At 50.0% G+C, this 26,832-nt stretch overlaps 3 protein-coding genes across 11 annotated transcripts in view; 1 reads left to right on the top strand and 2 right to left on the bottom strand.

Annotated features, from left to right (window-relative positions):
• The window catches only part of fryl (furry homolog, like), a 96,249-nt gene extending 77,915 nt beyond the window's left edge, over positions 1-18,334 (top strand). For 6 of the 9 annotated variants that reach the window (XM_084444407.1, XM_084444408.1, XM_084444405.1 and 3 more), the window contains 11 exons: positions 876-1,076; positions 2,590-2,787; positions 6,215-6,567; positions 8,062-8,269; positions 8,383-8,532; positions 10,648-10,746; positions 11,548-11,616; positions 13,007-13,024; positions 15,206-15,316; positions 15,788-15,978; positions 16,259-18,334. In XM_084444407.1, coding sequence (XP_084300533.1) covers positions 876-1,076; positions 2,590-2,787; positions 6,215-6,567; positions 8,062-8,269; positions 8,383-8,532; positions 10,648-10,746; positions 11,548-11,616; positions 13,007-13,024; positions 15,206-15,316; positions 15,788-15,978; positions 16,259-16,490 — 1,830 coding nt within the window. In that variant the 3' untranslated portion in view covers positions 16,491-18,334. The remainder of the gene's footprint in view (positions 1-875; positions 1,077-2,589; positions 2,788-6,214; positions 6,568-8,061; positions 8,270-8,382; positions 8,533-10,647; positions 10,747-11,547; positions 11,617-13,006; positions 13,025-15,205; positions 15,317-15,787; positions 15,979-16,258) is intronic. The other 3 variants (XM_084444409.1, XM_084444413.1, XM_084444410.1) reach the window with 2 other exon arrangements.
• Positions 18,335-19,015: 681 nt separating this feature from the next.
• On the bottom strand, positions 19,016-20,287 carry zar1 (zygote arrest 1; the record flags this gene model as incomplete). The annotated part of the gene is made up of 4 exons (XM_084445045.1): positions 19,016-19,159; positions 19,244-19,318; positions 19,403-19,495; positions 19,598-20,287. The coding sequence occupies 4 exons, from the start codon at positions 20,285-20,287 to the stop codon at positions 19,016-19,018; spliced, it is 1,002 nt and encodes a 333-aa protein (XP_084301171.1).
• Positions 20,288-21,116: 829 nt separating this feature from the next.
• slc10a4 (solute carrier family 10 member 4) lies at positions 21,117-23,364 on the bottom strand (the record flags this gene model as incomplete). Its single annotated transcript, XM_084444149.1, has 3 exons — positions 22,934-23,364; positions 22,300-22,510; positions 21,117-21,647 (listed from the first exon to the last, which is right to left on the bottom strand). Exons 1-3 carry the CDS (start codon positions 23,245-23,247, stop codon positions 21,117-21,119), a joined length of 1,056 nt encoding a protein of 351 aa, XP_084300275.1. The 5' UTR covers positions 23,248-23,364.
• Positions 23,365-26,832: the final 3,468 nt, after the last annotated feature.

The following is a 26,832-nucleotide window of genomic DNA, read 5'->3' as shown; positions in this document are numbered from 1 at the left end:
TGTACATACACACATACATGCACGCGCACACACACACACACACACACACGCACACACATATACACACACATACTGTATACACACATATAAACACACACATATATACACACACACACACAAATACACTGTCTCTCTCTCTCTCTCCCACTCAGAGAGAGACACTCGCATGGAGACACACACACTCACACACTCACACAGGGTCACTATAATGTTGCACCGTCATCTCAAATTATGTCTGTGATAAGTTGTTTCTCATTTCACAGTGCATGCGTGATGCCTGAAGGTGTGAGTCTGAGTGTGTATGTGTGCGTGTGTGTGTACGTGTGTGTGTGTGCGTGTGTGCGTGCGCACATGCACACATGTCCTAACATCTGCGAGAGCGTGTTAGAGAGTAGGTGCTCCATGTTCTCTCCAGGAACTGTCTGTCCTCTTTTCTAACCCTCCTATCCTCCATTTTTTTCCCGCCACAAGGAGTGTCAGGTACGTCGTGGGGTCGGCCATAGCTCCGCCCCGCTGCCCTTCCCTCAGTGGCCCGCCGTCTCTGTCATGTGACTGTTCTCACCCTATCAGAAGCCTGCGTGGTGGCAGTCTAGTTCTCTACAGCAGCCTACTGTACATATAATGTCACTGTGACTTCTATCCGTGTGTCCCTTATCCTATTGTGCTATTTTACGTCTTGTGAAAACGTATTTACATCCTTATCCCCGCTCAAATCAGACTATAGAGCATCTGCTCCACTGCCTGCCCGCTAGACGTCTGCATGTTGATGTCGTGTCTGGTTGATCGGCGTTGATCGCTGAGTGGGGGGAGGGGGGGAGGTTGTGACACATCTGGTCTGCGGTGTCTGACCCACTGTTCCCCCGGGTCTCCTGCAGGGGGAGAGCATGGACAACTTCAACTGGGGCGTCCGCCGGCGCTCGCTGGACAGCATGGACAAGGGCGACACGCCGTCCCTGCAGGAGTGCCAGTACGCGGGCAGCACACCCAGCCTCAACCTGACCAACCAGGAGGACACGGACGAGTCGTCTGAGGAGGAGGTACTGAGCGCTAGCCAGATTCTCACCCGCTCTGGCCTCGTAAGTCTCACCCCCCCCCGTTAGGATGCCCCACCCCAACCCCATGCCCCTCACAAGCTGGCATGGTGTGTGTGTGTGTGTGTGTGTGTGTGTGTGTGTGTGTGTGTGTGTGTGTGTGTGTGTGTGTGTGTGTGTGTGTGTGTGTGTGTGTGTGTGTGTGTGTGTGTGTGTGTGTGTGTGTGTGTGTGTGTGTGTGTGTGTGTGTGTGTGTGTGTGTGTGTGTGTGTGTGTGTGTGTGTGTGTGTGTGTGTGTGTGTGTGTGTGTGCTGAGCGGCCCGCTACGGGCAGGGGATAGACGCTTGCTTCTGCCGGTAATGGGCGCTGTCCCTGTCCCCCCCCCTGTCTCTTTACCCCCCAGCCTAGAACCTCCGCCCCTAGCATTCTCCCTAGCTCAGCTCCCTAGCTCCTTCCCTACCATCCCTCCCTAGCTCCCTACATCTTCAGCGCTTAGTAGGTGAGTAAAAAGCTGAGCTGTTAGTCTACTTCAGCCTCTAGGCCAACCTCTAGTCCAGCCTCTACCTTAGCCTCTACCTTAGCCTCTACCTCAGCCTCTAGTCCAGCCTCTAGTCCAGCCTCCAGTCCAGCCTCTAGCTCCCTGCCTAGAAGGCAGTACAGTTGGTCACATACAGATCCATGGTTTATTCACATGCACACTCACAGGAGAATTAACATAAATGTGTGACACAATAAAACCTAAAAACACTTTCATTATCAAATATCACATGCAGAGATATTAACGACTAACCTCAAACAGCAGCATGTTCCTCTGTGAGCGTGCGTGATCCAGTATTGTTGTTTAGTCGCTCCCAGTCCTCTGGCTGCCTCCTCCTGCCTCCTCTTTGCTTTGCACTTAATTGCTAGTGAGCAGATTTTTCCTGAGCTATCGTTCTGTCTCAACACGCTGTGTTACTCTGTAAACCTGCTCCTCCTCGTCTGCTGGGCAGCTCCTCCTCCTCCTCCTATGGCGGTGAAAGTGCACTATGCGAGTGAGCTTGTGGCCCTCGGCCCCTAAAGTGTTGCCAGTTTAACTGAGACAGATTTGAAGTGTAAAACCTGAATACAGTGACAATGTGAGCATGACGCATGTTACATTACATAGACAGAGTAGTACGTCCTGTGGAGAATGTACATGATATCGTCTGATAACAGCATGATTATAGATCGATAGTAAGCACTTAGTGTACTCTAAGAACTAAAAGGTTCTAACCACTGGAATGCAGACACCGTTGCAGATGCTACACAGAGAAAATAGAACAATTCTGTATGTAGGAATCTGGAGGCCTGAGTCAGACCAACCAGATCACTGGATGAGACCAGGGATGTTTGTAGGTATTTATGATGTGTTTATCCAGACTCAGCTGGGATGTTAACACGCATGTGTGTCTGTCTGCCCCCCCCCCCCACATGGTCAGGGTTAGGGGTCAGGATTAGGTTTATAAATAACCATAGAGATCCAGACTCAGCCGGGAGGTTAATCCGTCTGTGTCCGTCCGTCTCCACCTCTTCCCCGCAGATGAACAGCGACTCGGCCACGGACGACGCCGCGTCCAATCACGTGGACTCGCTGCAGCAGTCCCAGGACTCGTCCAGCAGCGTCCTGACGGAGGAGGCCTTGCTCCCGCCCGCCCAGCCCCGCCTGGACAGCCCCGCCCTCCCCCGCCTGGACAGCCCCGTCCCAGACCTGGTCCTGGCCAGCAGTCAGCCGCCTGAGGTGCGACCAATCGGGAACGGCAATAAACTGTGGTGCTCCGGGGCCTTCTAGATGCTTCTCTTTGTCTAGACTTCAGACGTCTCGTCCGCTCCTGCTGCTTCTCTGTGTTTACACCTTAAACCTCTCAAACCTCAAGCTGCGCTGTCTTCTGATCTGTCTGGCAGAGCTGCTCTGCTCTCCCTGTCTGCTTCCGGGGGGAGAGGGCACTGCACCCGGGGCCAGAGTGCTGGTCCTGGCCCCCAGACTCCCGGGCCCCGGGTCCACTGCACTGAGGTCGTAGCGCTGGTCCCGGTCCCGGTCCCTGGTTCTGCTCCTGGTCCTGTTCTGCTCAGAGCAGCATGGGGGACCTCTCTCTCTGTCCATGTTCACGTCTGGCTCCATCTCTGTCTGCTTGTCGTTCTGCTCAGGATCTGGGCGCCTTGGGCTCTTCCTCTCTCTGATTGGCTGTTTGGGTCTTGCTTGTGTGATTGGGGTAGAGATTATTGTGAAGACGCTCACCTCAGGCTAGCTGACACTGCTCATTCCCTTAATTTGGAACTTGAACACTCCAAACTGCCCCTTCCCCTTTAAATACTTGTGGAGTAATGGACGCCAGCCCCCTGCTCCTGAGGCAAACCCACCAGTGAGTATTGAGTCCCTTGTGTCCAATCAGCTACAACAGAGAACATGGCCGCACTAGCCAGAGTAACCAGAGGCCGGACCCAGGTTGAGCCAGGGAACACGATCCCATCAACCGTACTAACATGCTAGATCTGTCTCTTCACTAACAGCTTCTTATCCTATTCCACTAAACTATAACGGCTAACTAACCACGGTGAGTACTGTATATACTCTGCTGATCCTCCTCTCCACACTACTGTTGGAATTCTGGGAGATGAAGTTTGTCCTGTTGTGTTGATTCATAATACTTGTGTCGTGTCGTGTATATACCTGCCTGGTGCCAAGCTGAATGAACCCGAGAGAGGGTTGTCAATGGGGGCCCATTCAGCTATCGGGGGTGTGGCTGCCTTCTTCACCTCAGAGCTGTGTACTGCTGCCTCCCTGTGAGCTCATTCCCAGCAGCCATCTCAATATCAGCCCAAGGACATCTCGGCCATCTCGGCCCCGGCTCTTAATGTAATGAGGCCTAGATAAAACCATCAATACTCTTACTCATCCCCTCCACGACGGCCACCAGCCCTTAAAAGCTTCCCGTAATATAGCCCGCCCCCATCTGCCTCGGTAACGTGCTGGCTGCCTGCCACCCCCCCCCCCTTCTTAATGCATTACACTCTTAAATAAAACGGAGCAAAAAAAAATAGATGTTCAATTAGACGTATTCTGAGTGTACTCCCCCCAGCTGTAGACGTGCTTCGCATAGGCTGGGGTTAGTTTGGTACTTAAAACAAGTTGAGTCATGAAATAGTTGTTTCCCGACTCAACAGGCCCTAACTTTGCGTGTGTTACTGCAGTGAGCCGGGACACAAAGTCCTTCTGTTTCATACACATACACCGCGTGTCATTTTGATCCTTTGGGAGGGAGGGGGGTTGGCCTCCTCGGAGACCATCCTGATCTTGGTGAGTTCACTTTCAGTTTCTCTCCGCAGATCAGTCTGGTCTGGACTTGCCCCCATCTGGAACGATTTCTCGTTGCCCCCCCTCCCCCCCAGTAGAAAGTAAACCCTGATTGGTTCCTGTGGCAAAACCTAAAACTGTCTCCTGAAGCAACGAGCAGTAACCTTAACATTAGTAGGCTAGAATAAACACAGCCATACAGTAAGTGTGGTTATTGCAGAAATAGAGTCAACAGTTAAACAAGAACAAGAGTATGCACTAACAGAGTTTCCTGGAGGAAAAGACGTGTTCGCCGTTCTGACTGGATTTGGCAAATTTTTGTTAAATTGATTGGCTGAAGCAAGTACTCCCGCCCACTGAAATCATTTGCGATAGAGGGGAAGACCAGCCTGATCTGATCTGAGCTCGCTAGATCAGGATGGTGTCACGAGGCCGGGGAGGGGGGTCCGCGGTGGCGTAGCAGCCTACTGCGTCGTCCTCGGGAGCTGATGCAGTTACCCACCCGGAACCAAGGTTCAGGCCCCGGTCTCACCAGACCCGAGAACGGCCGGATCCCCAGTGGGAGCGGCACATTGGGCAACCGCTCCCTGAGGGGGGTTAGTTAATCTCGGCTCAATGATTTATCGTGCTACAGCAACCCCATCCGGCGTGGGAATCACGGTCAAAGGCTCGAGAGACTCAAGCAGTTGTCTCTCTCCTTACTATCTTCGAACAGCAGGATTGTGCGACGAATCTTCAACAGTGAGAATGGAGCGATTGGACAACATGTCAGGTGTAGTTGGCTACCAAATTGGCAGAAAATGGGAAAAATAGAAAAATAAAATAAAAATTAGGGGGAAAAATAAATGTATTCTTTGGGTTGAGTGATTAATTAGAGTCTGCAGCAGGCCTTCATCTTTACTAATCCTCTCAGCAGGCCTTCATCTTTACTATTCCTCTCAGCAGGCCTTCATCTTTACTATTCCTCTCAGCAGGCCTTCATCTTTACTATTCCTCTCAGCAGGCCTTCATCTTTACTAATCCTCTCAGCAGGCCTTCATCTTTACTATTCCTCTCAGCAGGCCTTCATCTTTACTGTTCCTCTCAGCAGGCCTTCATCTTTACTGTTCCTCTCAGCAGGCCTTCATCTTTACTATTCCTCTCAGCAGGCCTTCATCTTTACTATTCCTCTCAGCAGGCCTTCATCTTTACTAATCCTCTCAGCAGGCCTTCATCTTTACTATTCCTCTCAGCAGGCCGTCCCTTAGGACTAGTAGAGCATGAAGGCCATTAGTTTCATTATGTTGATCTAGTAATGGTGTCAGTGCTGCGCCTGGTTCCTCCTACCCAGAGTGTGGCGCCTAATAAATCAGCGGCGGATGATCGGTCCATACTGGGGGAGGCCGTCGGAGTGCTCCGTCGTCTTGTGGGGGGAGGGGGGGGAGTCTTGTCCGCCTGTCATCCAGCTGCCATCTCGCTGTTTTATGATCCCTCGAGTCTACCTCTCGGCGACACCGCGCGCTGACATATTGATATCAGGCTTCTATTTATTGGCGCGCTCCTGGTTCCGGTGAAAGACGCGAGCTTATGGGGGCGGTGCTGACTCAGCGTCCCTCGGGGGCAATTCAAAGTAATGGTATCGAAGATGGAGCGGGGGAGCCGGCGCCATCTCGGGACCAGATCTACTTGGCGCCCTCTCACCCGCCCCCGTCCGTTGTCACGGTAACCAGGCCCGCCCCGCCGCCCGGGGGGCGAGCGCGTTTCCGCGAATGATGTGGGGGGAAAATGTGTTTGGATCATGTTTTTAATTACGTGTGAGGACTAGTGTCTGGCCAACCCATCGCCTGCTCCTGAGCGTCCTCTCATGGCCATGTCTCCCCCCCCGTGCCCGCAGGACGCCGTGAGCATGACGGCGACGGACGAGCTGAGCAGCAGCGTGAGCGAGGACACGGGGTTTTGCAGCGCCCCGCCTCACCCCTCCGACCCCCCCGACCCGTGTGACCTCCCGGACTCCCAGGACCCCCCCCAGGACGACCTGGACCCGGCCCCCCCTCCCCCTCCGGCCATAGACACGCCCCCGGGGTCCCTCTGCGAGGAGGACCCCCCCGCTGCCACGACGACGCTGCCCCCTCCCCCGGGCCTGGACAGCCCCTGCGGCTCGGTGTGCGAGGAGGACGTGACGCTGGCGCTGAAGGAGCTGGATGAGCGCTGCGAGGAGGAGGAGGCCGACTTCTCCGGGATGTCCAGGTAAGAGGAGGAGCGGTCGCTCCTCTGTCCCCTACCCTCCTCAGGGGGCCGGACCGTGGGTCCTCAGCCCGCAGGGGCTTGGCCGCTATTGGTGCGTTTCCTTGTGCTAGTGGCCTGACCTCAGGTGTCCACCCTGTTCAACTGGCCGAGTCTACAGGTTGTCACTCGTTAGACAGGTATACTGTACTACAGGTAGCAGTCGCTGGTGTGATCTCCCCACTGGTTAGCTGTAGCCTCCATGTGTCTGGTTAAGATTTCCTCAGGGCATTGCCTGGCAGGCCCGCATTAGCTGAGCCGGATGTACACGCAGTGCAAATGACGCTGAGCTCATCCCTGGCATGGCTCCCCGGGGCGGGACTTGGTTGGGGCTGGGCACGGCTGGGCCCAGGGTGTCACTGTGAAGGTGGGCCAGCTGCAGCTCGCTCTCTCTCTCTCTCTCTCTCTCTCTCTCTCTCTCTCTCTCTCTCTCTCTCTCTCTCTCTCTCTCTCTGTGTGTGTGTTTTTACAACCCTCTCCTGAAGGTGGGCCAAGTCTGGCTGGAGGACACTGGCCACGGGCCCACAAATCAAGTGTCCGGCCAGCCCGCCTGGACGACGATAACGCACGCACGGGGACACGTGCGCACATACGCGCTGCACACGTGCACACGTACACGGCACTGAGTTACCCCGGTGCACACGGAGGGGTTTTCACATGGCTCAGCTCAACTTGATTGATCTCTACTGGGAATGATCCTCCCTGTCTCCACACAGAGATACTTTACTTAATGCTTGTGTGTGTGTGTGTGTGTTGAGTGCGATCCAGAAAGAGCAACTCATCAGTGTGCCTTCAAGTTAGGGCCTTCCTCTGTGTGCGTGCGTGCGTGCGTGCGAGAGAGAGAGAGAGAGATGCTGGGCTCCGATAGAGCCTTGCGGTCCTGTGTGAGACTGTAAAGCGATGTGCGCTAGCCTAGCCTAGCTGTCAGACGCAGCTCACCGTGCTGCAGGCAGGCAGAGGACGCTAGTCGAGGCGAGGATGAGGACGGAGGCGGTGGCGTCCACCGCGCTCGGCCTCAGATACCTCTACTCCGTCTGCTTCATCAGGCTATTCGGCCCCACCGGCCTGTGAGTATCTGTGTGTGTCAGAGAGAGAGAGAGAGCGCGCGTGTGTGTGTGTCTGTGAGAGTGTGTGTTAAGCAGTAGAAGCTCCATGTGCTGTTTTTGCCTGGGCTCTGCAGTAGGTTTCAGCTGAAACAACACTGCAGCAAAAAAGCATCTGCAGTGAGAGGGCGAGACATATCGCTAGAGAGAGAAAGAGAGAGAGCAGATCCGAGGTGAGAGAAGGAGAGACAGCGTGTTGTTGTTTTGGTGGCTGTCAGGGTCAGTGTGCATGTTATGTTTGTGCACATGCTCATGCGGTTGTAAACACTTCCAGCGTCCGCCAGGATAACACTGGCTGTGTGTGTGTGTGTGTGTGTGTGTGTGTGTGTGTGTGTGTGTGTGTGTGTGTGTGTAGTCCAGATGAAGGCGACGCAGACGGTTTCCCAGAGATCCAGGCCTCTCCGCCCCCCTCACCCTTCCTCTCTGCCATCCTGGCGGCATTCCAGCCCGTTGCCTATGACGACGAGGAGGATGCCTGGCGTTGCCATGTCAACCAGATGTTGTCAGACACTGATGGGTCGTCCGCCGTTTACACTTTCCACGTGTTCTCACGACTGTTTCAGGTGAGTAAAAAACAGGTGTGTGTGCACGTGCATGCATGCGTGCATGCTTTGTTTACAATGCGTTTTTATGTCTCGTTATCGCCGTTGACTTTGAACTCCTACTCTCTCCACAGAGCATCCAGAGGAAGTTTGGCTCGATCACACGCTTGTCCGTGCGCTTCCTGGGAGAGAGGCTGCAGCGAATGGGAAACCAGTTCCTCAGCTCCCTGGAGGTCATGACCTCTCGCTCCCAGTGTCCCACAGTGCTGCTGGACGCAGAGACGGTGAGTCTGCTCTGCACCTGCAGTATGATGCGTTACCGGGACAGGCACTGGTATGGCCAGCCCTGCAGCCCTGTCAGTGTTATAACATTTAGTTACATGTTATCAGAGACACGTGTGTGTGTGTGTGTGTGTGTGTGTGTCTGTGTGTGTGTGTGTGTGTGTGTGTGTGTGTGTGTGTGCGTGTGCGCGCGCAACATGCAAGTGTGTGTTGTCGCTGGTGTCATGTGGATTGTTGGTGTTGTACAGTAGCTGGTGTCATGTGGATTGTTGGTGTTGTACAGTAGCTGGTGTCATGTGGATTGTTGGTGTTGTAGCTGGTGTCATGTGGATTGTTGGTGTTGTAGCTGGTGTCATGTGGATTGTTGGTGTTGTAGCTGGTGTCATGTGGATTGTTGGTGTTGTAGCTGGTGTCATGTGGATTGTTGGTGTTGTAGCTGGTGTCATGTGGATTGTTGGTGTTGTAGCTGGTGTCATGTGGAGTCTTATGGACTGTTTGTGCCTCCAGTCTGTAAACTGGAGAATGTTTTGTTATTAAAGTTAAAATACATCATCGAAGATGGGTTTTGTGAATTTTGAAGCCTTTAGTTGGTTCTGAGGTCGATGTTGCTGAGATATGCCAACTATTATTGAAACTGGACTACAGCAGTCAAATGGCCGCCATGTTTTTCATAACGTGAGCTAGTACTAGAGGATGTGAGATTACCCAAACTGAATAAATACCACACATAGGGGAGAATTTACAAAGAATGGATTGCGACCGCTAATAGCACCATGAACTGCGTGTGATTTGCATCCGCTATGTGCTCCGTCTTAACGACCTATTCACTAAAGATATTGCACTAATGACATTCTAACGCAAACACGCCCATACGGTGTTGCAGATGAGTGCAATTTGCTCCTGATATGATGAAGTACTATAAATACTGCACATGCATGTGGACAATGGCAGAGAGAAAAGAAAGATTCCATTTTCTGAGCGCGAACTGGAAGTCTTGACGGACGAGGTCCACAGGTATGCCTCACAAAAATATCACACAATGATCTTTAGATTAGAAACAACACAATGAAAGTGAGTAAGCTTCAGTGACAGCTTACCGTGGCTGGCAAGAGAATTAAGCTACTTGATTTGCCCTTTACCTCCCACTTTGATTTCTACAACAATATGGGAATTATACTGACGAATTGCCCGAAGCGAATTAGGTCTCAATGGCTACAGTATGTGGAAACAAATGTAATTATCCTGTAATTATTTACTCAAGTTGATAACATATTGTTTCAAGTGATTTGCCCTCATGGAATATCAGCTCAAAAGTATTGTGGAACTCCAAAACTTGCCAGTACTGTAGAATGTCTGCCTAATAACATGTTAAAATAAATTACAATGCTACTTTTCTTTAAACGTTTTTCTTTAGAAAAACGTATGTCTATTACCATTTAGAGAAATAACCATACTCATGAATAAATAAATAAATAAATACAATGCTAATAAAATGAAGCCATGCTGTGGACCGTTTCTTCCTCTCCGCCATGACTGTCTTGTTACAAGTTCCCAGAGTTTATCGCAGAGTTTGATGTCATGATGATACGTTTTTGCAACGCAACTGTGAGAAAAACACACTGGCATCGATAAAAGGAATTACTAACCTCGAAGGGATACAATTCTGGTGAATTGGAAAATTTGGAACTGGTTCTCAACCAGAACTGGTTCTTGATTCCCACCCCAATGGTTGTGTTGTGGCTGGTGGACTGTATTTGTGTTGTAGCTGGTGTCATGGGGACTGTGCTTGTGTTGTAGCTGGTCTCACGTGGACTGTGCTTGTGTTGTAGCTGGTGTCATGTGGACTGTGCTTGTGTTGTAGCTGGTGTCATGTGGACTGTGCTTGTGTTGTAGCTGGTGTCATGTGGACTGTGCTTGTGTTGTAGCTGGTGTCATGTGGACTGTGCTTGTGTTGTAGCTGGTGTCATGTGGACTGTGCTTGTGTTGTAGCTGGTGTCACGTGGACTGTGCTTGTGTTGTAGCTGGTGTCATGTGGACTGTGTTTGTGTTGTAGCTGGTGTCATGTGGACTGTGCTTGTGTTGTAGCTGGTGTCATGTGGACTGTGCTTGTGTTGTAGCTGGTGTCATGTGGACTGCTGGAGACTCTGAAGTTCAGCGTGCTGGAGTTGCAGGAACACCTGGACACCTACAACGGCAAGAGGGAGGCGGCCGAGCAGGTGATTTCCATCCCCCACCTCCCATCACACACACACACACACACACACACACACACACACACACTGCCGCCCTGCCCTGGGGGTGGGGGTGGTCGAGGGGGGGTGGAGATGACGTGCAGACGGAGGGATGACGCACAGGAAGAGACGCGGGGGCGGGGCCTCTCATAGTCAGCTCAGCCATCGAATCAGGGCAGGATATGAGATGTTAGCGTCCATGGTCCTGGAGATTGCTGGGGGGCTAAAAATATCCACCGGGCAGATCTAAATCAGTTAGAGAGCTGGACAGGCCGGGGAGAGGAGGAGGGGGAGGGCGGAAAGGAGGGGGGAGGGAAGGGAGCAGGGGGAGGTAGCGGAGGGAGAAGGGAGGGAGGGGAGGGGGGAGGAGAGGAGGGGGGGAGGGGGGGAGGGAGAAGAGGAACGAGGGGGAAGGAAGAGTGGGCGGCGGTAAATGGGACGGATGAGATTGCAAGGTGCGGAGGGTTCTGGGATGCGGTGGCTGTAATTGAATGAGACGGGCGGGGCCCCTGGAGGACTGGGCCCCGCCCCCTGCTCTCCAACAGGCCCCCTTTAATTCGCTAAGTACAGCACTCTTATTAAATCTACCCCCCGCCCGAACCCTACCCCAACACACACACACACACATTCACATACAAACACACACACACACACTAATAAAAAAAAAACCCACTTGCATAGCCTCGGGTATCAATCTCACTGCATACTCTCTCCCATCTATCTCACCCTCCTTCCTTCCTCTCCCTCCCTCCTCCCCTCCCTCTGCTCCTCCCCCTATCCCTACAGTGGCTGGATAACTGCAGGAAGACGTTTGGAGACAAAGAGGGTAACCAGTGCCCCAACACCCAGGCCCAGGTATGGCCCACCTACTCACACACACACACAGCGAGCCCGTCAGGGTAGCAACAAATGACCACTCAGACTGGGCTTGTCGTTGATGCGTGCGCCAGCTAACGCAGCTCATGTGATGAACATGAGGAAGCTCAAACACACCGAGACGTGCTAGAAATCAGGGGGACTGATTCAGTGTTGAGTAGCTGACACGAGGGCAGCTCAAAGGTACCTCTGTTATCTCTTTCTCTCTCTCTCTCTCTGTCCTTCCTTTTTCTCTCCCTTTCTTCTCACTGTTTTCCTCACTCTCTGTGACCCTCGAGGTCCTGTAATTATAATTAGGTAGGGACTATTTTTACGGCGGCCGGAAGTAACGAGTTCAAGCATTTTAGCCATAAATACTGTATATTTGGCTTATGATAAGGGTTAGGGGTAGGGTAAGTAAGTAAGGGTAGGTTTTGAAATTAAATTCCCCAAAACAAGATTCAGCACCGTAAGAACAGCGGGCGCATCTATTCTTACAGCCGCCGAGATTGTGAGGCGGTAGTCAGGGCGCTGTAAGAATAGCGGGCAAGGATATTCTTATGGCCGCCGTAAGAATAGACTGTGCCTTTATAATTATGTGTCTCCTGTGCCCCCCCCCCCTTCTCTCTCTCTCTCTGACTCTCTCTCTGACTCTCTCTCTCTGACTCTCTCTCTGACTCTCTCTCTGACTTTCTCTCTCTCTCTTTCTCTCTGACTCTCTCTCTGACTCTCTCTCTGACTCTCTCTCTCTCTCTCTCTGACTCTCTCTATGACTCTCTATCTCTCTATCTCTCTCTGACTCTCTCTCTGACTCTCTCTCTCTCTCTCTCCCTCTGACTCTCTCTCTCTCTAAGCCCTGATGTTTTTGGTTTATAAGTCGATGGCGGTTACACTTATAAATGTATGGCTGTGCTGTGCCCACCCCCCCCTCCCTCCTCCCCCTCTCTCTCTCCCTCCTCCTCCCCCTCTCTCTCAGGTCAGAGATGAGCTATCACAGACTAAAGCTCTGTTGTCCTCATACTGTACCCATTCACATTCTCTCCTACACATCAACCCTCCTCCCTGTCTCTCTCCTGTCCCTCCCTGCACCTCTCTCTCTCTTTCTCTCCTGTGTGTCCCCCCCCCTCTCTCACTCCCTCTTTCTACTCCCTCTCTCCTGTTCCTCCCTCTCTTCTATGGCCTGTGTCTCTAGCTGTGATGGGTTCAGCTGTGTGGGCTGTGTAACCCTCCCTCGACCAGACCCCAGGGTGTGATGGAGGGATGGTCCTCCTCTCCTGCTCCTGTCAGGTCACTGTGTCATGGTTGCCGTGTCAGAGCTCACTAATTCTTGATTCTTTCTCTCCTCCTGTGTTTGTCTGTTGTTTTGTGACCTGCTCACCCTCTTGCTTAGCAAATGGAGAATCTAGCAGTAAGTGGTTCTCGTATTCTAGACTCTTAATCACCATCATCATGTCGTCTAGACAACACACTGACCATCTCATCCCTCTCCCGTACCTGGCCGTCTGTAACCAGTGGCTGGGCCCCCGCCTCCCCGCTCCCCCCGCCTCTCCCCCCGCTCCCTCTCTCTTAATCAGCTCCAGCCCTCAGCCAATCATACCACACATCATCAACATGTACAGTGCGTCTGGAAAGTATTCATATCCCTTCACGTTTTCCACATTTTGTTATGTTACAGCCTCATTCCAAAATGGATTCAATTCTTCTTTTTTTCCAAAATTCTTCACAGAATACCCCATAATGACAGTGAAAAACTTTTTTTTATTTTTTATATATATATATTATGTATATTATATTTTTATATTTTTGCAAATGTATTAGAAATCAAACACTCAAATCACATCTGCATATGTATTCACACCAAGCTTGGCACACCTATTTTGGGGCAGTTTCTTCCATTCTTCTTTGCAGATCCTCTCAAGCTCCTGGATGGGGAGCGTCGGTGCACAGTCATTTTCAGGTCTCTCCAGAGATGTTCAATCGGGTTCAAGTCTGGGCTCTGGCTGGGCCCCTCAAGGATATTCACAGACTTGTCCCGAAGCCACTCCTTTTCTGGAGCAGATTTTAATCAAGGATCTCTCTGTACATTGCTACATTCATCTTTCCCTTGTTTCCCTCAAGTTCAATCTTGGTTTCATCAGACCAGAGAATTTTATTTCTCATGGTCTGAGAGTCCTTTAGGTGCCTTTTGGCAAACTCCAAGCAGGCTATCATGTGCCTTTTACTGAGGAGTGGCTTCCGTCTGGCCACTCTGCCATAAAGGCCTGATTGGTGGAGTGCTGCAGATATGGTTCTCCTTCTGGAAGGTTCTCCCATCTCCACAGAGGAACGCTGGAGCTCCGTCAGAGTGACCATTGGTTCACCTCCCTGACCAAGGCCCTTCTCCCCCGATTACTCAGTTTGGTCAGGTGGCCAGCTCTAGGAAGAGTCCTGGTGGTTCCAAACTTCTTCCATTTACGAATGATGGAGACCACTGTGCTCTTCGGGACCTTCCCCAGATCTGTTACTTGATTCAATCCTGTCTCGGAGGTCTACAGACAATTCCTTTGACTTTATGGCTTGGCTTGTGCTCTGACATGCATTGTCAACTGTGGGACCATATAAGTAGACAGGTGTGTGCCTTTATGTGCAATTGTAATTTATTACAGGTGGACTCCAAGTTGTAGAAACAGCTCAAGGATGATCACGAAACAGAATGCACCTGAGCTCAATTTTGAGTGTCATAGGAAAGGGAGTGAATACTTATGTACATGTGATTAAAAACTTTTTTTTTAATATATTTGCAAAAAAATCAAAAAAAATTCACTTTGCCATTATGGGGAAATTTGAAAAAATTAAGAATTTAATCCATTTTGGAATAAAGCTATAACATAACAAAATGTGGAAAAAGTGAAGGGATATGAATACTTTCCGGATGCACTGTATGCAAATGCTTAGCTATTGGCTCCGTCCCGACTGAATAATTGTATTGTATTAACCCCTCCCTCCCTGCTGATTCCCTCTGCAGAGGTCCATGGCTGCAGTGTTACTAGGGTAGAGAGAGAGAGAGGACGCCATCTTAAGCTCACCTTCATATTGCACATTTATGGCTACATTCCCATACAGTAACTGTTCAAACTCCCATTTTCTACCGCCCCATGTTTTCCTGGATCAGAGAGCATCTTGGGTAACCATTCCGTTAGGGCCATGTCTGGTTGGTTCATCTGTCTGGTAGGCCCCGCCCCCAGGCAGATTGGCAGGTGGTGATGGTTGGTTGGTGTGTAACCCAGTGAGGGCTCCATGGCAACAGCCAGCTAGCCCGTGGTTAGTGATAAGAGGTCATCTGACAGAGGTTTCTCCGGCGCTGTGGGCCTCCCTAACCCTTTCATCTCCTCCTCTCTAACCCAGGATATCATCCGTCATGTGAGAGAGAATACAGACTGTGTTCTCGCGTGTGTGTGCGTACATGCGTGGTTGTGTGTGTGTGTGTGTGTGTGTGCGCGCGTGTGTGTGCGTGCCTGCGTGCGTGTGAGAGAGAGAGAGAGAGAGAGAGAGAGAGAGAGAGGGGCGTGTGTGTGAGGGGTGTGTGACTCTGTTCTGTCTGTGTCTCTAGGAGCTGGAGCTGTGTCGCAGACTCTACAAGCTGCACTTCCAGCTGCTGCTGCTGTTCCAGGCCTATTGTAAGCTGGTGAGCCGCGTCGACTCGATCAAGAGAGAGGTGGAGGTGAGGAGAAACGCTCAGGGGGAAACCCTCTCCAGTCACACTTACAACTCTACACTCTACGTGTGCCTTTTAGGATACAGACACACGTACATGCACGCACACACACATACACACACACACACACAGACAACACACTGACCATCTCTGGCCCCATTGTCTAGCAGACAACCAATCTGACCTGGCCTGGCCCGTTTCAATCTCTCCATCTATCTCTATCTGCCGCAGTCTAGTTTTATAGCTCTCCAGAGGAACTTCAATCAGATTAAATCCACTGAATGAGATTGATTTATTTCTTACATGGAGAGATAGGGTCAGCTTTCCAGTTAATCACATATCAATACTAACCAAATCGCTTTACTGACTTCCTACACAGATTGTGCACATGCATATAGCTGCACTCATGCTGCATTAAGCCCCTTGTGATAAATGAAGGTAATCTGACCTGTGTGTATGTATGTGTGTGTCTGCAAGGTGACCAACATGTCAGAGGAGCTCGCTATCCTGGAGAGCTGTCTGAAGGAGGCAGAGTCCGGGGGCGACGGACAGGAGGTGTTTGTGTCCGATGCCGCCCAGACCAGCACGGAGACGGCCATTCAGTCCCTGATCGAGACCCTGAGAAACAGAGACTTCGGCTCCGCCCTCGCGCAAGTCAAAACCTTCAGGTGGGAAAACCAGGCTTTTTGACGACTCTGTGATCTGCACAGCTACTGATCTGCACAGCTACTGTACATCCACAGTGCTGCTGTGTACTGTCCTGTATCATCCGTTCTGCTCCTGCTGTGAGCCCAGTGCTAACGATGCTGCCTCCCCACCTCCTCTTCCTTCCTCCTCCCCCTCCCTCCTCCCCCCCCTCCCCCTTTCTCCCCCCCCCTCTCTCTCTCCCCCTCCTCTCTCTCCCTCCTTCCCCTCCTCTCCCTCCCTCCTTCCCCTCCTCTCCCTCAGGTCTCTGTGGCCCAACGACATCTTCGGCAACGAGAGTGACGAGGCGGTCCAGACCCTCCTGCACATCTACTTCCGCCACCAGACGCTGGGCCAGACGGGCTGCCTGGCCGTGGTGGGGCCCAGCGGGGACCTGTCCCAGGCCAGCGCCCGCCTCATGGAGCTCAACCTGCAGATCCGCGAGGCCCTGAGCCAGAGCCAGAGCCAGACCGCCGTGGTCAGCACCGGGCTGTGAGGCCTCTAGCCTGGACTGGACTGGACTGAACCGAACCAGCCCCCCTCTGCTCTGCCCTGCCCCCCTTCTCCCCCCCACACACACACGCTCTGATCTAGAGGCCAGGGCACAGGGAGGGGCTTCAGGGGAGGACAGTAGAGACTTCACCTATAAGGGCTAAAGGATGTGTGGGAATAACTGTGACTCATAATAATATATATTACATATATGAATACTTAAAGCTAATATCTGTTTTCCCAAACTAAGCCAACTTGCAAAATTCAGCCGCAATAAGTCTTGTGGTATTGGGACTGATGTTGAGACCTGAGAGAGTGAGAGAGAGAGGAGGCCAGGGGATGATGATGCTAAACTGGAAGCTTTTTGGCGGAAATGACCTGACGGGCGGTTCTCCTGCGCTGGGCGGCCGCCTCCTCAAGCCCTCTCAGGAGAGGAGGGTTTAGGGAGGAGGGCTCAGGGCCGCAGCGCTGGGTCCCCCGAGCCGGGAGGCGCAGGAATCATGGCAGTCAGTCCGGTGGGAGGGAGGCTGGACATGGGAGAGAGGACGGGCTCCTGCCAGCTTCGGAAACAGACATGGAGAAAAAAACTAAAAAAATAAGAAAAAAAAAAGTTTTCAAAAGCATGCTTGAAAGAGAAAAAGCACTGCAAGAATATTTTTTTGAGAAATGTATTTTTTATTAGAGCTAACATCCTAGGTTGTAAATGTTAGGATATTTAACATGTAATGTAACCCTGGGGAGCTGTTCCGAACCGGGGGACTGTAAAAAGAGAAGTCTATCTGTTTATTGACCTACATTAAGTTTATTGACCTTCGCCTGAGAGGAACACCACCTTCAACAGGTCCTCTGACGAAACTCACACTCTGTAACCAAATACGTAGCTGCCTTTAGAGACTTTAGCCTGTGTTGTATATAGTGGATATTCTGCTATATACCCACGTACACACATGCATATGATTGCACAGAAGTGCAGGCTGGCTACAACTCATTATGGAAACATCAATAACTTATTTTACTCTGTATATATTTTAGAAAGTGTATAGTGTAAAACCAGTATTTTTTCCCTTGTACTTTTGTGTAATGCACTGTTAATCCCAAAAGGACGGAGGAAGAAGAAGCTAGCGGGAGAAGAGAGAAGGGAGAGCGGAGTGATGACCCACGCCACTATTAGAACCCTCACTTTTACATTTCCCAAAGACTGGCTCTGTGGGCGTCGCGGTCAGGAGTCATTTGAAATCGGCCAGTCCCAAGTGACAGGAGGGTTGCGAGTGTTCTGTGCCCTTTCCCCAGTAGGGCTGCCATGCCCCCCCACCCCCACCCAAATCATATGCATTCCTTCTCTCCACTGTGATCTCCCGTTTTGGCCCCCCGGGCTCCGCCTCATGGCTGGGTCAGGAGCCCTGTGAGGGGGAACTGGGGAATGCGTTTGTCCATGTTGGGTGATCCCGGTGCACACAGCTGCACTGACTTGTGTACCTGGACCCTGTGCTCTAAGGGTGGACTGCTACCGAGGAGGCTCCGCTCTGCTTTCTGACCAGCACTGCTCTGCTTCTGACAAGGCACTGCTCGCTGCCCGACCACTGGACACAAAACTGGTGTCTGAACGCGTTTGTGGAAATTTGTCATGGCACATTGTAACGATCACTGTACTCATTCCTGACAGAGGACTCTTCTATTGCTTGTCTGGTACATTTGAATGCTGTTCTTAATTATTTAATGGATATATTATTTACCTGGAAAATATAGTTTTTATGTAGAGGCGCATTACACTTTTTCCTTGGGTTTCTTTTGTTTTCTTGTCATCTCACATACCAGCCTTCTATCTGGATAAATAAACACCTGATCGTATGAGCTTTGTCCTCGTCTTTGATTTTCATTAAAACGAAAGGTGGTCATGTGCAGTACTGACGAGCGACACACACCAGCTTACAGTACTGTCTGGGATACTGTACCAGAACACACCTGGTGACCACCTTCCCATTCCCCCAGTACCAGAACACACCTGGTGACCACCTTCCCATTCCCCCAGTACCAGAACACACCTGGTGACCACCTTCCCATTCCCCCAGTAGCAAGATAGAGCATGAGAAAGTCGGCTGGCTAGTCAGGCATGAAGAACCAACACCTCTAGTCTCACTGACTAGCTGCTCCAGAGACGAGGTCACCGGCAGAATGGGTGCAATTGAATTTGAGGCCGTTTATAAGGCCTCATTCCTCAGAACAGCTTATGGTAGACAGCCTACAGCATCCTCTGACTGACATGTCAAAGTCAATATATATTCAAGTCTTTCCGGGTCCCTGGAATGATGGATAATAATACCAGAGTACAGGTGCTTAGTATTGCCATTTTATTTTACATCCGGGTGGTTTCTGCAAACATCGCTTAACGTAAATAAATGCAAACTGGAAAGAATGACATCTCCGATGTGTGATCCTACATCATAGAGCGCCGTTATGTGCCTGAGGGCTTCCTCTGGGCCCATGGGAACTGTGTGGGTGTGTTTGGGTGTGGTTCGAGTGCAGGACACGCTAAATAATGTATTTGAAGCTGAAGGTGCTGTCGCAGGAGAGTCTCTTGCCCTTGCACCTGCCGCACAGATCCTGTCTGTGGGGTCGTTTGGGGTCGACGTGGCGCGGCGTTACTGCACAGGAACAGCGTGCCTTGTTGCAAATCTGAAAAAAAACATCAGTAACAAGTTGCAGGATTGTTGAACCTCAAGAGATAACAGACTTCAATGAGAGAACACGTGACTTTACCTGACAGGTGATGTCCTCAACACGGTATGGGTTGAAAGCTTTCTGGCACGTCCTACAGAACTGCTTGAAGTAAACCTGAAAGGCAGAACGTCGGAGGGTCTATACGTGCAAGGGAACGCTAATAGAAGGAGTAATTGATATGTAGCCTACAGTGTGTACCTTGTTCGTTCCCTGGACACACCAAACATATGCACTTTCCCATCGTAAGTTACATTCTCTGCAGTGGTAGTACCCGTACTTCTGCTCCAGAAACTGGGGATGACAGACGGGAAGTTTCATAAATCCATGACATTACTTCACCCAAGTTACACTATTGTTTCAGGCTGACGGTACACGATGGCGCGCGGGACTCACCTGGAATCTCGCGCGGGGCTTTATTTTCGTCATCAGCTTCTCACCTTGAACGTCCTCAGTCTTTACCGACTGCTCATTCTTCTTTGTCGATCTCTTTCGTGGGCCAGGCTTTTCATCGTTTGTTTTATCAAGTTCGTCATCCGCGCTTACCTTTACCTCTTTTATCCCCCGCTTCTGTCCCTCGTCCCCTTTCTCCTCAGTCTCGGGCGAGTCACCCGTCTGCGCTCCACGCGATTCCAATTTGTCCTCCTCCAGAAAGGAAGCCAATCTCCTGGACGCGATGGGCGAGTAGACGGCCAGAGTGCGGGGATAGCGCACTCCGCCGTCTACGGGGCTGCCAGGTGTCTGGGGCTCCTCTCGTCTCTTCTTGGCGTCTCGCTTTCTGGGCACCAGGGTCCGTGGACCGAGGGAGCACTGCACCGAAGCGTCCGTCTTCGGATTGACCTGCACCCCGACATCTTTGGTGTTTGCCTTCCGTAGCCTCGGGGTTAGTTTGGGGTTGATTTGAGATAAAACGGATTTCAGTTGCGCACGGTGGTCATCAAAGTAGGCCTCCGTGTCTCCATAGTTGGCCAGGTAATTTTTGTGTTTCCACACCAAACCTTTGGGTTTGGTATACCTACCAGTGTATGGGTGGTGGTAAGATGAATAGAAATAGCTGTCGATGTACTCGTCGCCGTACGTAGCCATTTTTTGCTCTGCCAACGCGGGTTACTTGACGCACCAATTTAAGTAGAATGGAGGCGTGCAATTTGATCTCATTGTGGTCAGGTGTGGCAGTCAGGTAGCCTCGTGAGACCATCCTGATGGATGTGCGAGGCTATCAGCCAGGTCTAGCACAAACGACATGAGTGGTAATCTGTCAATACATTATTTTATTTACTTTTGTGTATATATATATTCTTGATGTACATATGGTAACACACATTAGTATTAGACTGTTTTGTCACAAACAGCTATGATGACACATGGAGCACAGTTGAAGGATGTCATGGTAAAGACTTAATGCATCAAAACCAGTTAATGCAGCTATGGGAATCTTACTGCTCTATATAAGACCATCGTGTAATAGATACAGGTCTACTAAACCATAATGCTGCTTCAGTGGTATATAGAGTAGTTGGTTTTGTGACTCCATTATAATGTTGCATATGTAATTTTCAAAGCATACACACACATTTGATGAAGGAACTCTAACAGCGAAGGGATATAGCTTTTCTCTGGGTAGCCTATGGCTGGTTCTTCTCCGAAGACCATGTAAGCCAAGGTGTGCACTTGTATAACTTAACCTTTGAAACAGAAAGCTTCTTATACAGCACTCCGTGCCAGTCCCCCCACCTGTTCCCCAAAACCCCAACACATTCTAAACCCATGGGGTTCCCCTGCAGTCCACCCTGCTCTTGTAGAGCTAGCTGATATGACAATGATTGTGATTATGACTCCATCAGCAGGTGAAAAGAGAGTCCGAATGCCCGGCAACAATCACAGGAACCCCCTGTGGACGTCAGTCCTCAGCCCACTAAACAGGAGTGGAGTCTGGACAAGGCTCCAGCGCGATGGTGTTGGGGTCACTCACAGTCACGGCCCCGTAGGACATGTCAAAGCCCGTGTCCTCGTCCTGGAACCGCTTGTATGTTATGTCTGTGTCGTCACCGCCGCCCCCCAACGGGTCTGGTTTGTGCAGGACTTCCTTCCTGTACAGCCTGTACACCAGGATGAAGATGCCCGCCTCGGCCGCCTGGAAGAGGGCGTAGAGCAGAGGGAACATGTACATGCCCCCTACCAGCTGGGGGGGGAAGGCCAGCTTCAGGATGGCGGTGCACAGCTGCACGTTCTGGCAGCCCGTCTCCAGGGAAACAGTCCTGCGATGTTGGGGGGGCATGTTAAAGATGGCGGCCAGGCCGTAGCCAGCGGCGTAGCCACACATGGGCATGAGCACAGCCACCACGTACACGGAGGGAGGGATGGTGGCCAGGAGCTCCGGGCCCAACATGGCACCCGTCATGATGAACAGCATCACCAAGGTGACAAGCAGAGACCAGAGGGACACCTGTTAAAAAACAAACACAGACTGAAATCATGTCTCACACAGCAGGAAGACCTAGCCTACACCAGACGATGGTTACACAGAACCATACAGGACCATAGGCTTTCTATAGGCTACAGGTGGGTTTTTATATCTTATCTTGTACATATGACAAAAATTGGCCCTTGAATGTCCTGTCACTGTGCAGTGTAATTATGTGGTTATTGTCCAACCTATCCAGCCTGATCTACAGTAGAAATAGTAGGGCTGTGTGTTACGGCCTGAGATATGAAAGTTGGTTTAATGTGAGTACCCAGTTGTGTTGCTCTGCCTTGCGTCCTGACCCCTCCCTCTTTACATCAGCTGCTACACACAGCTTCTCTGGGGGAGGAGCTCTGACTGACAATGTTTCCCTGATGTCACTCGGTCCAGATGGCCAGCATCCTCTCGCACAAAAAGAAATACGCAATGCGTACTAGTGACGACACTGTCTTTGTTTGATTTAGTTTGACCGTTTTATAATTGCCCTTTTTAGTTTGAGTGGCAAGAGTTCCATCTTGGTAACGCACGAGCGCGCAGCCCCCCATTCATAGAATCAACCGGTCCATCTCCAAACCTCCCTTTTTTGGGGGGGAATTACGCACGCGATAATGTAGCGTCTCTTCTCTCTAGTTACCTTTAGAACGATGTCCGCCACCCGCGTGTTGCGATACCTGAGCAGCACCCCAAGGCCGATCGGGATGAGCGTGCTGCAGAGGGTCAGGATGATCGCCCCGAAGGGCATCAGGTTGACCACGGCCGTGTTGATCCAGGCGCGGCTGTACATCCACAGACAGATCGGCATGAGCACCAGCGCCAGGAGCGTGGAAGAGATGGTCATGATGATGCTGGGGGAGAGAAACTAACCATGTCATTTTCAAAGAACAACACAAAAAGTCTGGCTTTAACAAGGCAGTTTCAACAGAATCCGTTGTCCTAAATCTTGTTTAAACTACAAAATATTGATAATACAATGTCGGAAATCTGACCGTAAATAGATTACACGTTTTCAACACCCATGCGTAAAATCCACCTAATGCGTAAAACCTTGGTAAATGTGTAGTGTGCGTAAATTTCGTTCAGTAAGATTTGTCAATGAGTCGAGTGAGGCTAGGCATCCGAGTCCTTAAAACGGCGGTCTATATAAATAACTGAAGTGGGTTGGATTTTAAGAAGGCATTTTGGTATTTTAACATTGTTCAGAATCAATTTATGTCAATGGTTCCATTATGGATTATGCATTCTGCTTTTTAAAATTTCAAATATTTTACCTTAGGTTCATCTCCCCGTTCACCAGTAGGGACATTATGTTTGACAGGTTCCCTCCTGGACAGCAGCCGCACAAAAGAACGGCGATAGCCGCCACATCGTCGAGAGAGAACGCCAAAGCGAGCAGGAAGGCTACGAGGGGCATGATAACGAACTGACACACCAGCGCCAGTAACACCCCGATGGGCCTGCGGATGTGCTCCCCTAGCTGGCTCACCTCCACCGTACAGCCCAGCCCCAGCATGGTGAAGCAGAGGACCAATCCTACGAACACGTTGATTCCGTGACTGAGCGGGGAATCCCAAAAGGCAACCATCAGGTGAGCGGGCTCCGACGGAGGCGCAGCCCTGAGAGCGGCATCAACGGCAGTCCTGAGAGTGCTGGCCCGCAGAAACACTGGGCCACTGGCTACACGTAATCCAGCTGTGGCAAGATCCTCCCCTGAGCTGTTCAACCGTCGACTGATGGTGTCGCTCATCGTGAAATTAAGAAATAATTTTAGGCCAACAGTTGAAGAATCTGCGTCCACCGCGCTTGAGCTCTCCATCGCGCCACAGTGCCGGGTCCAGGAGACTGGAGCACTCCGGTCGGTGTCCCCCCTGATGTTGCCAGTGCGTAAATGTGTTCCCCTAGTGGCGCATCGTCATTGCGTGCATGTTCACCAATGACAGAGGGAAAACTCTAGGCTCCCGTGATTTAAGAATGGTGGCATCACGACACTGCTCTCAGTTTTAATGACCGGCCCACCGAGAGACGGTCTGGTGCCACGGATTGGCTCCTTACTCTGACACGCGCCCAAGCATTCAGGATTGCCGCTCGTTTCCCGGGGCTAGTCTCAAGTCTGCTCACATCGTCTTTGGAGAGCCTGTATAAGGGCTGATGGGTACGGTCAAGTTGGGCTTATATAGCGCTCAGTAAAAGCATTTACTTATGCATTACACACAGTGATTGAGTCATACACTAAATAAATATTAGTGGTCTTTAAAAAACATTGATTTATATTTTGGTTATTACAGTAGGCCTACCGTGCACGTCTTAGCCCCCCCTAAGAAAATTGTTTAAAGCTATTTATCTGGTCAGTAAGTGTTTATTTGCTAGTAAAAAGACTATAACATTTACCACAGGACTGCTACAATGACACAGCAGTAGGCAACAACGGGAACTTTGTGTTCTAAGGGAGGCCACACAAAATACCAACTTCTTTTAAAAACAAGAAATTCTATTCATATTTTGGTCATGATTCAATAAAGGTTGTTTTGTTTTTATCTAACCTCAGATCAGATTTAACCTCATCTCTCTTCAGACTGCCAACCCATGGACAGTTAGCCTACTGATGTTTTTTATTCTTAAGATATGTCTATTACTTTTTGTGTTTATTTGTGTTTATTCCAATGTTTTATATAGTGTTTCTACAAGCAAATAAACACTTACTGCCCAGGTAAATAGCTTTAAACATTATTTTCTTTGGTGGTGGCCAAAGACGTTTGCGCTGTACTGTACTGTACATAAAAATAATACATTCCATCCGTGGAAGCACGCGCAAAGACGAGACTTCAGTGACTGTTCCAAGCAGCTACAACCCCGAATGTTGCGGCTGGGTAGGCATACATAATATAAACTATGATAGTCTTTGTATTCGTGCGTTGACTGTGAGAATCCGCGTGCACGTTTCATTTCTTCGATATGCTATTTCTATCTGTCATGCATTGGGCTGTACTCGGCTTGTCAGTGACCATCATGACAGGACTATCTTATTGCTTAGGCCTACTTTTATCAGGGAGTTTCACAGAATATTCATAGTTACTAGCCTACAGTAATTCCAAATACTGCCAAAATTATTCACCGTCATCCGGGTTGGAGTCAACCCGTAACTCACTTCACATCTTATCAGCGAAATCTCTGTAATTCAGTTTCCTATCCATCCATGCTTAAGTAATTCGATCGCGTGCTGTACCTATTGCTGAGCCCGCGTAAACCCCTGACTGGTGCACAGGGCCGGCTCTAGACTTTTGGTGGCCCTAGGCAAATGTTTCTGTGGATGCCCCCTTTTGGAATAAACCCAACCCACCATCAAGCAATAAAGACTGAAGCGCCATCATCCCATCGTCATGTAACCTTAGGCCATCACTATCATCAGCAGCAATGACGCACTTTCGGAGCCTCATCCAATCAGATCAATCTATTGCTGAGGGAGGAGGTTGTCGTTTCTTTCTGTCTTGACTTTTGGGCAGAAAAATGTGGAAAAGAATCTTCTGGAGAAAAATGCAGTTTAAACCAAATTTATTGAGCACGCCATCCAGGTCAAATTTCGGCAGAACTACAGTACTTTACTCGGTGGCCGGTTTATATCCTTGGCTTCAGGCCAGGTCTCACATGACAAACAAATTTGCATACAAGGGAGGTACATTTACAACTAGTCTTGTAATTGGTCAATAGGTGTCACTGGCCTCTGCCCCCCTCCGGACATGGGGGCAGTCTTGTGTTGTTCCTGTGTCCTGCTTTGATCAACTGTAGACTTCCTGACCTCTTCTTCAGAGGTGCTATCTCTATTGTCCTCAGGAGCAAAGGAATGTTGACTCAGGACAGGACAATATGTTGTCATCTAGATGATAAACTAATTAAGTTAACCAAGTTCCTACTGAATTGAAGTTTATTCCTTATTCTTAATAAATGGATTACTACATGAGAGCAACACAAATGCATTGATGTAATACCGTATAAAAATATACTACATATCCCCCCTTCGAGGCGTCCTAACGCCTCGACACAAAACAACATTAAACATAACAAACAATTCCCAAAACACATACAAATAACCAAATCATCACACAACAACAAAGCAAATCGGGGGCCAGAGGTTACTAGCACTTAGCCCCTCCGAAGGAGAACAGCCCTCAGCGCTGTCTCATCTCCTCGTCCCATGCTGGAGCAATCTTCAGACATCAAACCCCCAGGTGTCGCAATCCTCCCTGACACCCAGAGAACAATGTCCGTAGCAAGATGACAAGCTCACCCCGTCTGAAACAGGGAGAACGCTCCAGGAAAGTCCAAGAATGACCCTCAAGTCATCCGTGACTCCACACAGTTCATAGCTTCGTGCTGGTGAGGGGCAACCACGCCTTGGTAGCCCACTAAATGCACTCCAGGATAGTCTGAAAACATCAACACAGAACTACACAGAAAACAGAACATCCTATAGACATAGACTAAACCTAAATTACTACAAAACAGAACAGAACAATCTAACCAAGGAGACGTGTACACACACCTGAATCAAAAACACAGGTGAAATGTAGGCGACCTCCTCAAGCTTGATTGAACAAGAAATCCTAAACAGAAATGACATATAATGCTAAACATCAAGTAACCTCATGTTCCAACACATATCAGAAAAAGATAGACAAGACAAACAATATACAAACAACAGATGACCGTCAGCCCCCAGGATGGCATACACCAGGCATGGCTAGGGCCCGGCCCCCAGGGTCCGCGGTACCTGTAAAACAACACTCAACACAAACCGAGGTTAAAAACAGAGGGGAAGGCCTAACGCCAACTCCTCACAAACACATCATCATTATGTGAATGAAATTCATACAGTAGAATGCATAAACGAACAGCTTATGGCCATTCATTGACTATTGAAACACAAACTCCTAAATCAAAGTGAGAAACATAACTTATTTGAATTGACTAAACAGCTTTGTAAACCAATTATCTAAACTGATGTTATATGAAACCATAACTGAATACTCCTACTATTATGAAATTCCTGTAATAAACTGAATTTAGCATCAAATCATTGATAACCATTCAACACACATGACTTTTTGTTTTTGTTTTCCTGAACAAAAAGATGGTTCATACTCTAGAGTCCATATTCAACTAGTTTGCTTCTATA

Source organism: Borostomias antarcticus (assembly GCF_949987555.1).
Source record: "Borostomias antarcticus genome assembly, chromosome: 10".
NCBI lineage: Eukaryota > Metazoa > Chordata > Actinopteri > Stomiiformes > Stomiidae > Borostomias > Borostomias antarcticus.
The sequence above is the reverse complement of the archived record's forward strand: the minus strand, read 5'-3'. Positions and strand labels throughout refer to the sequence as shown.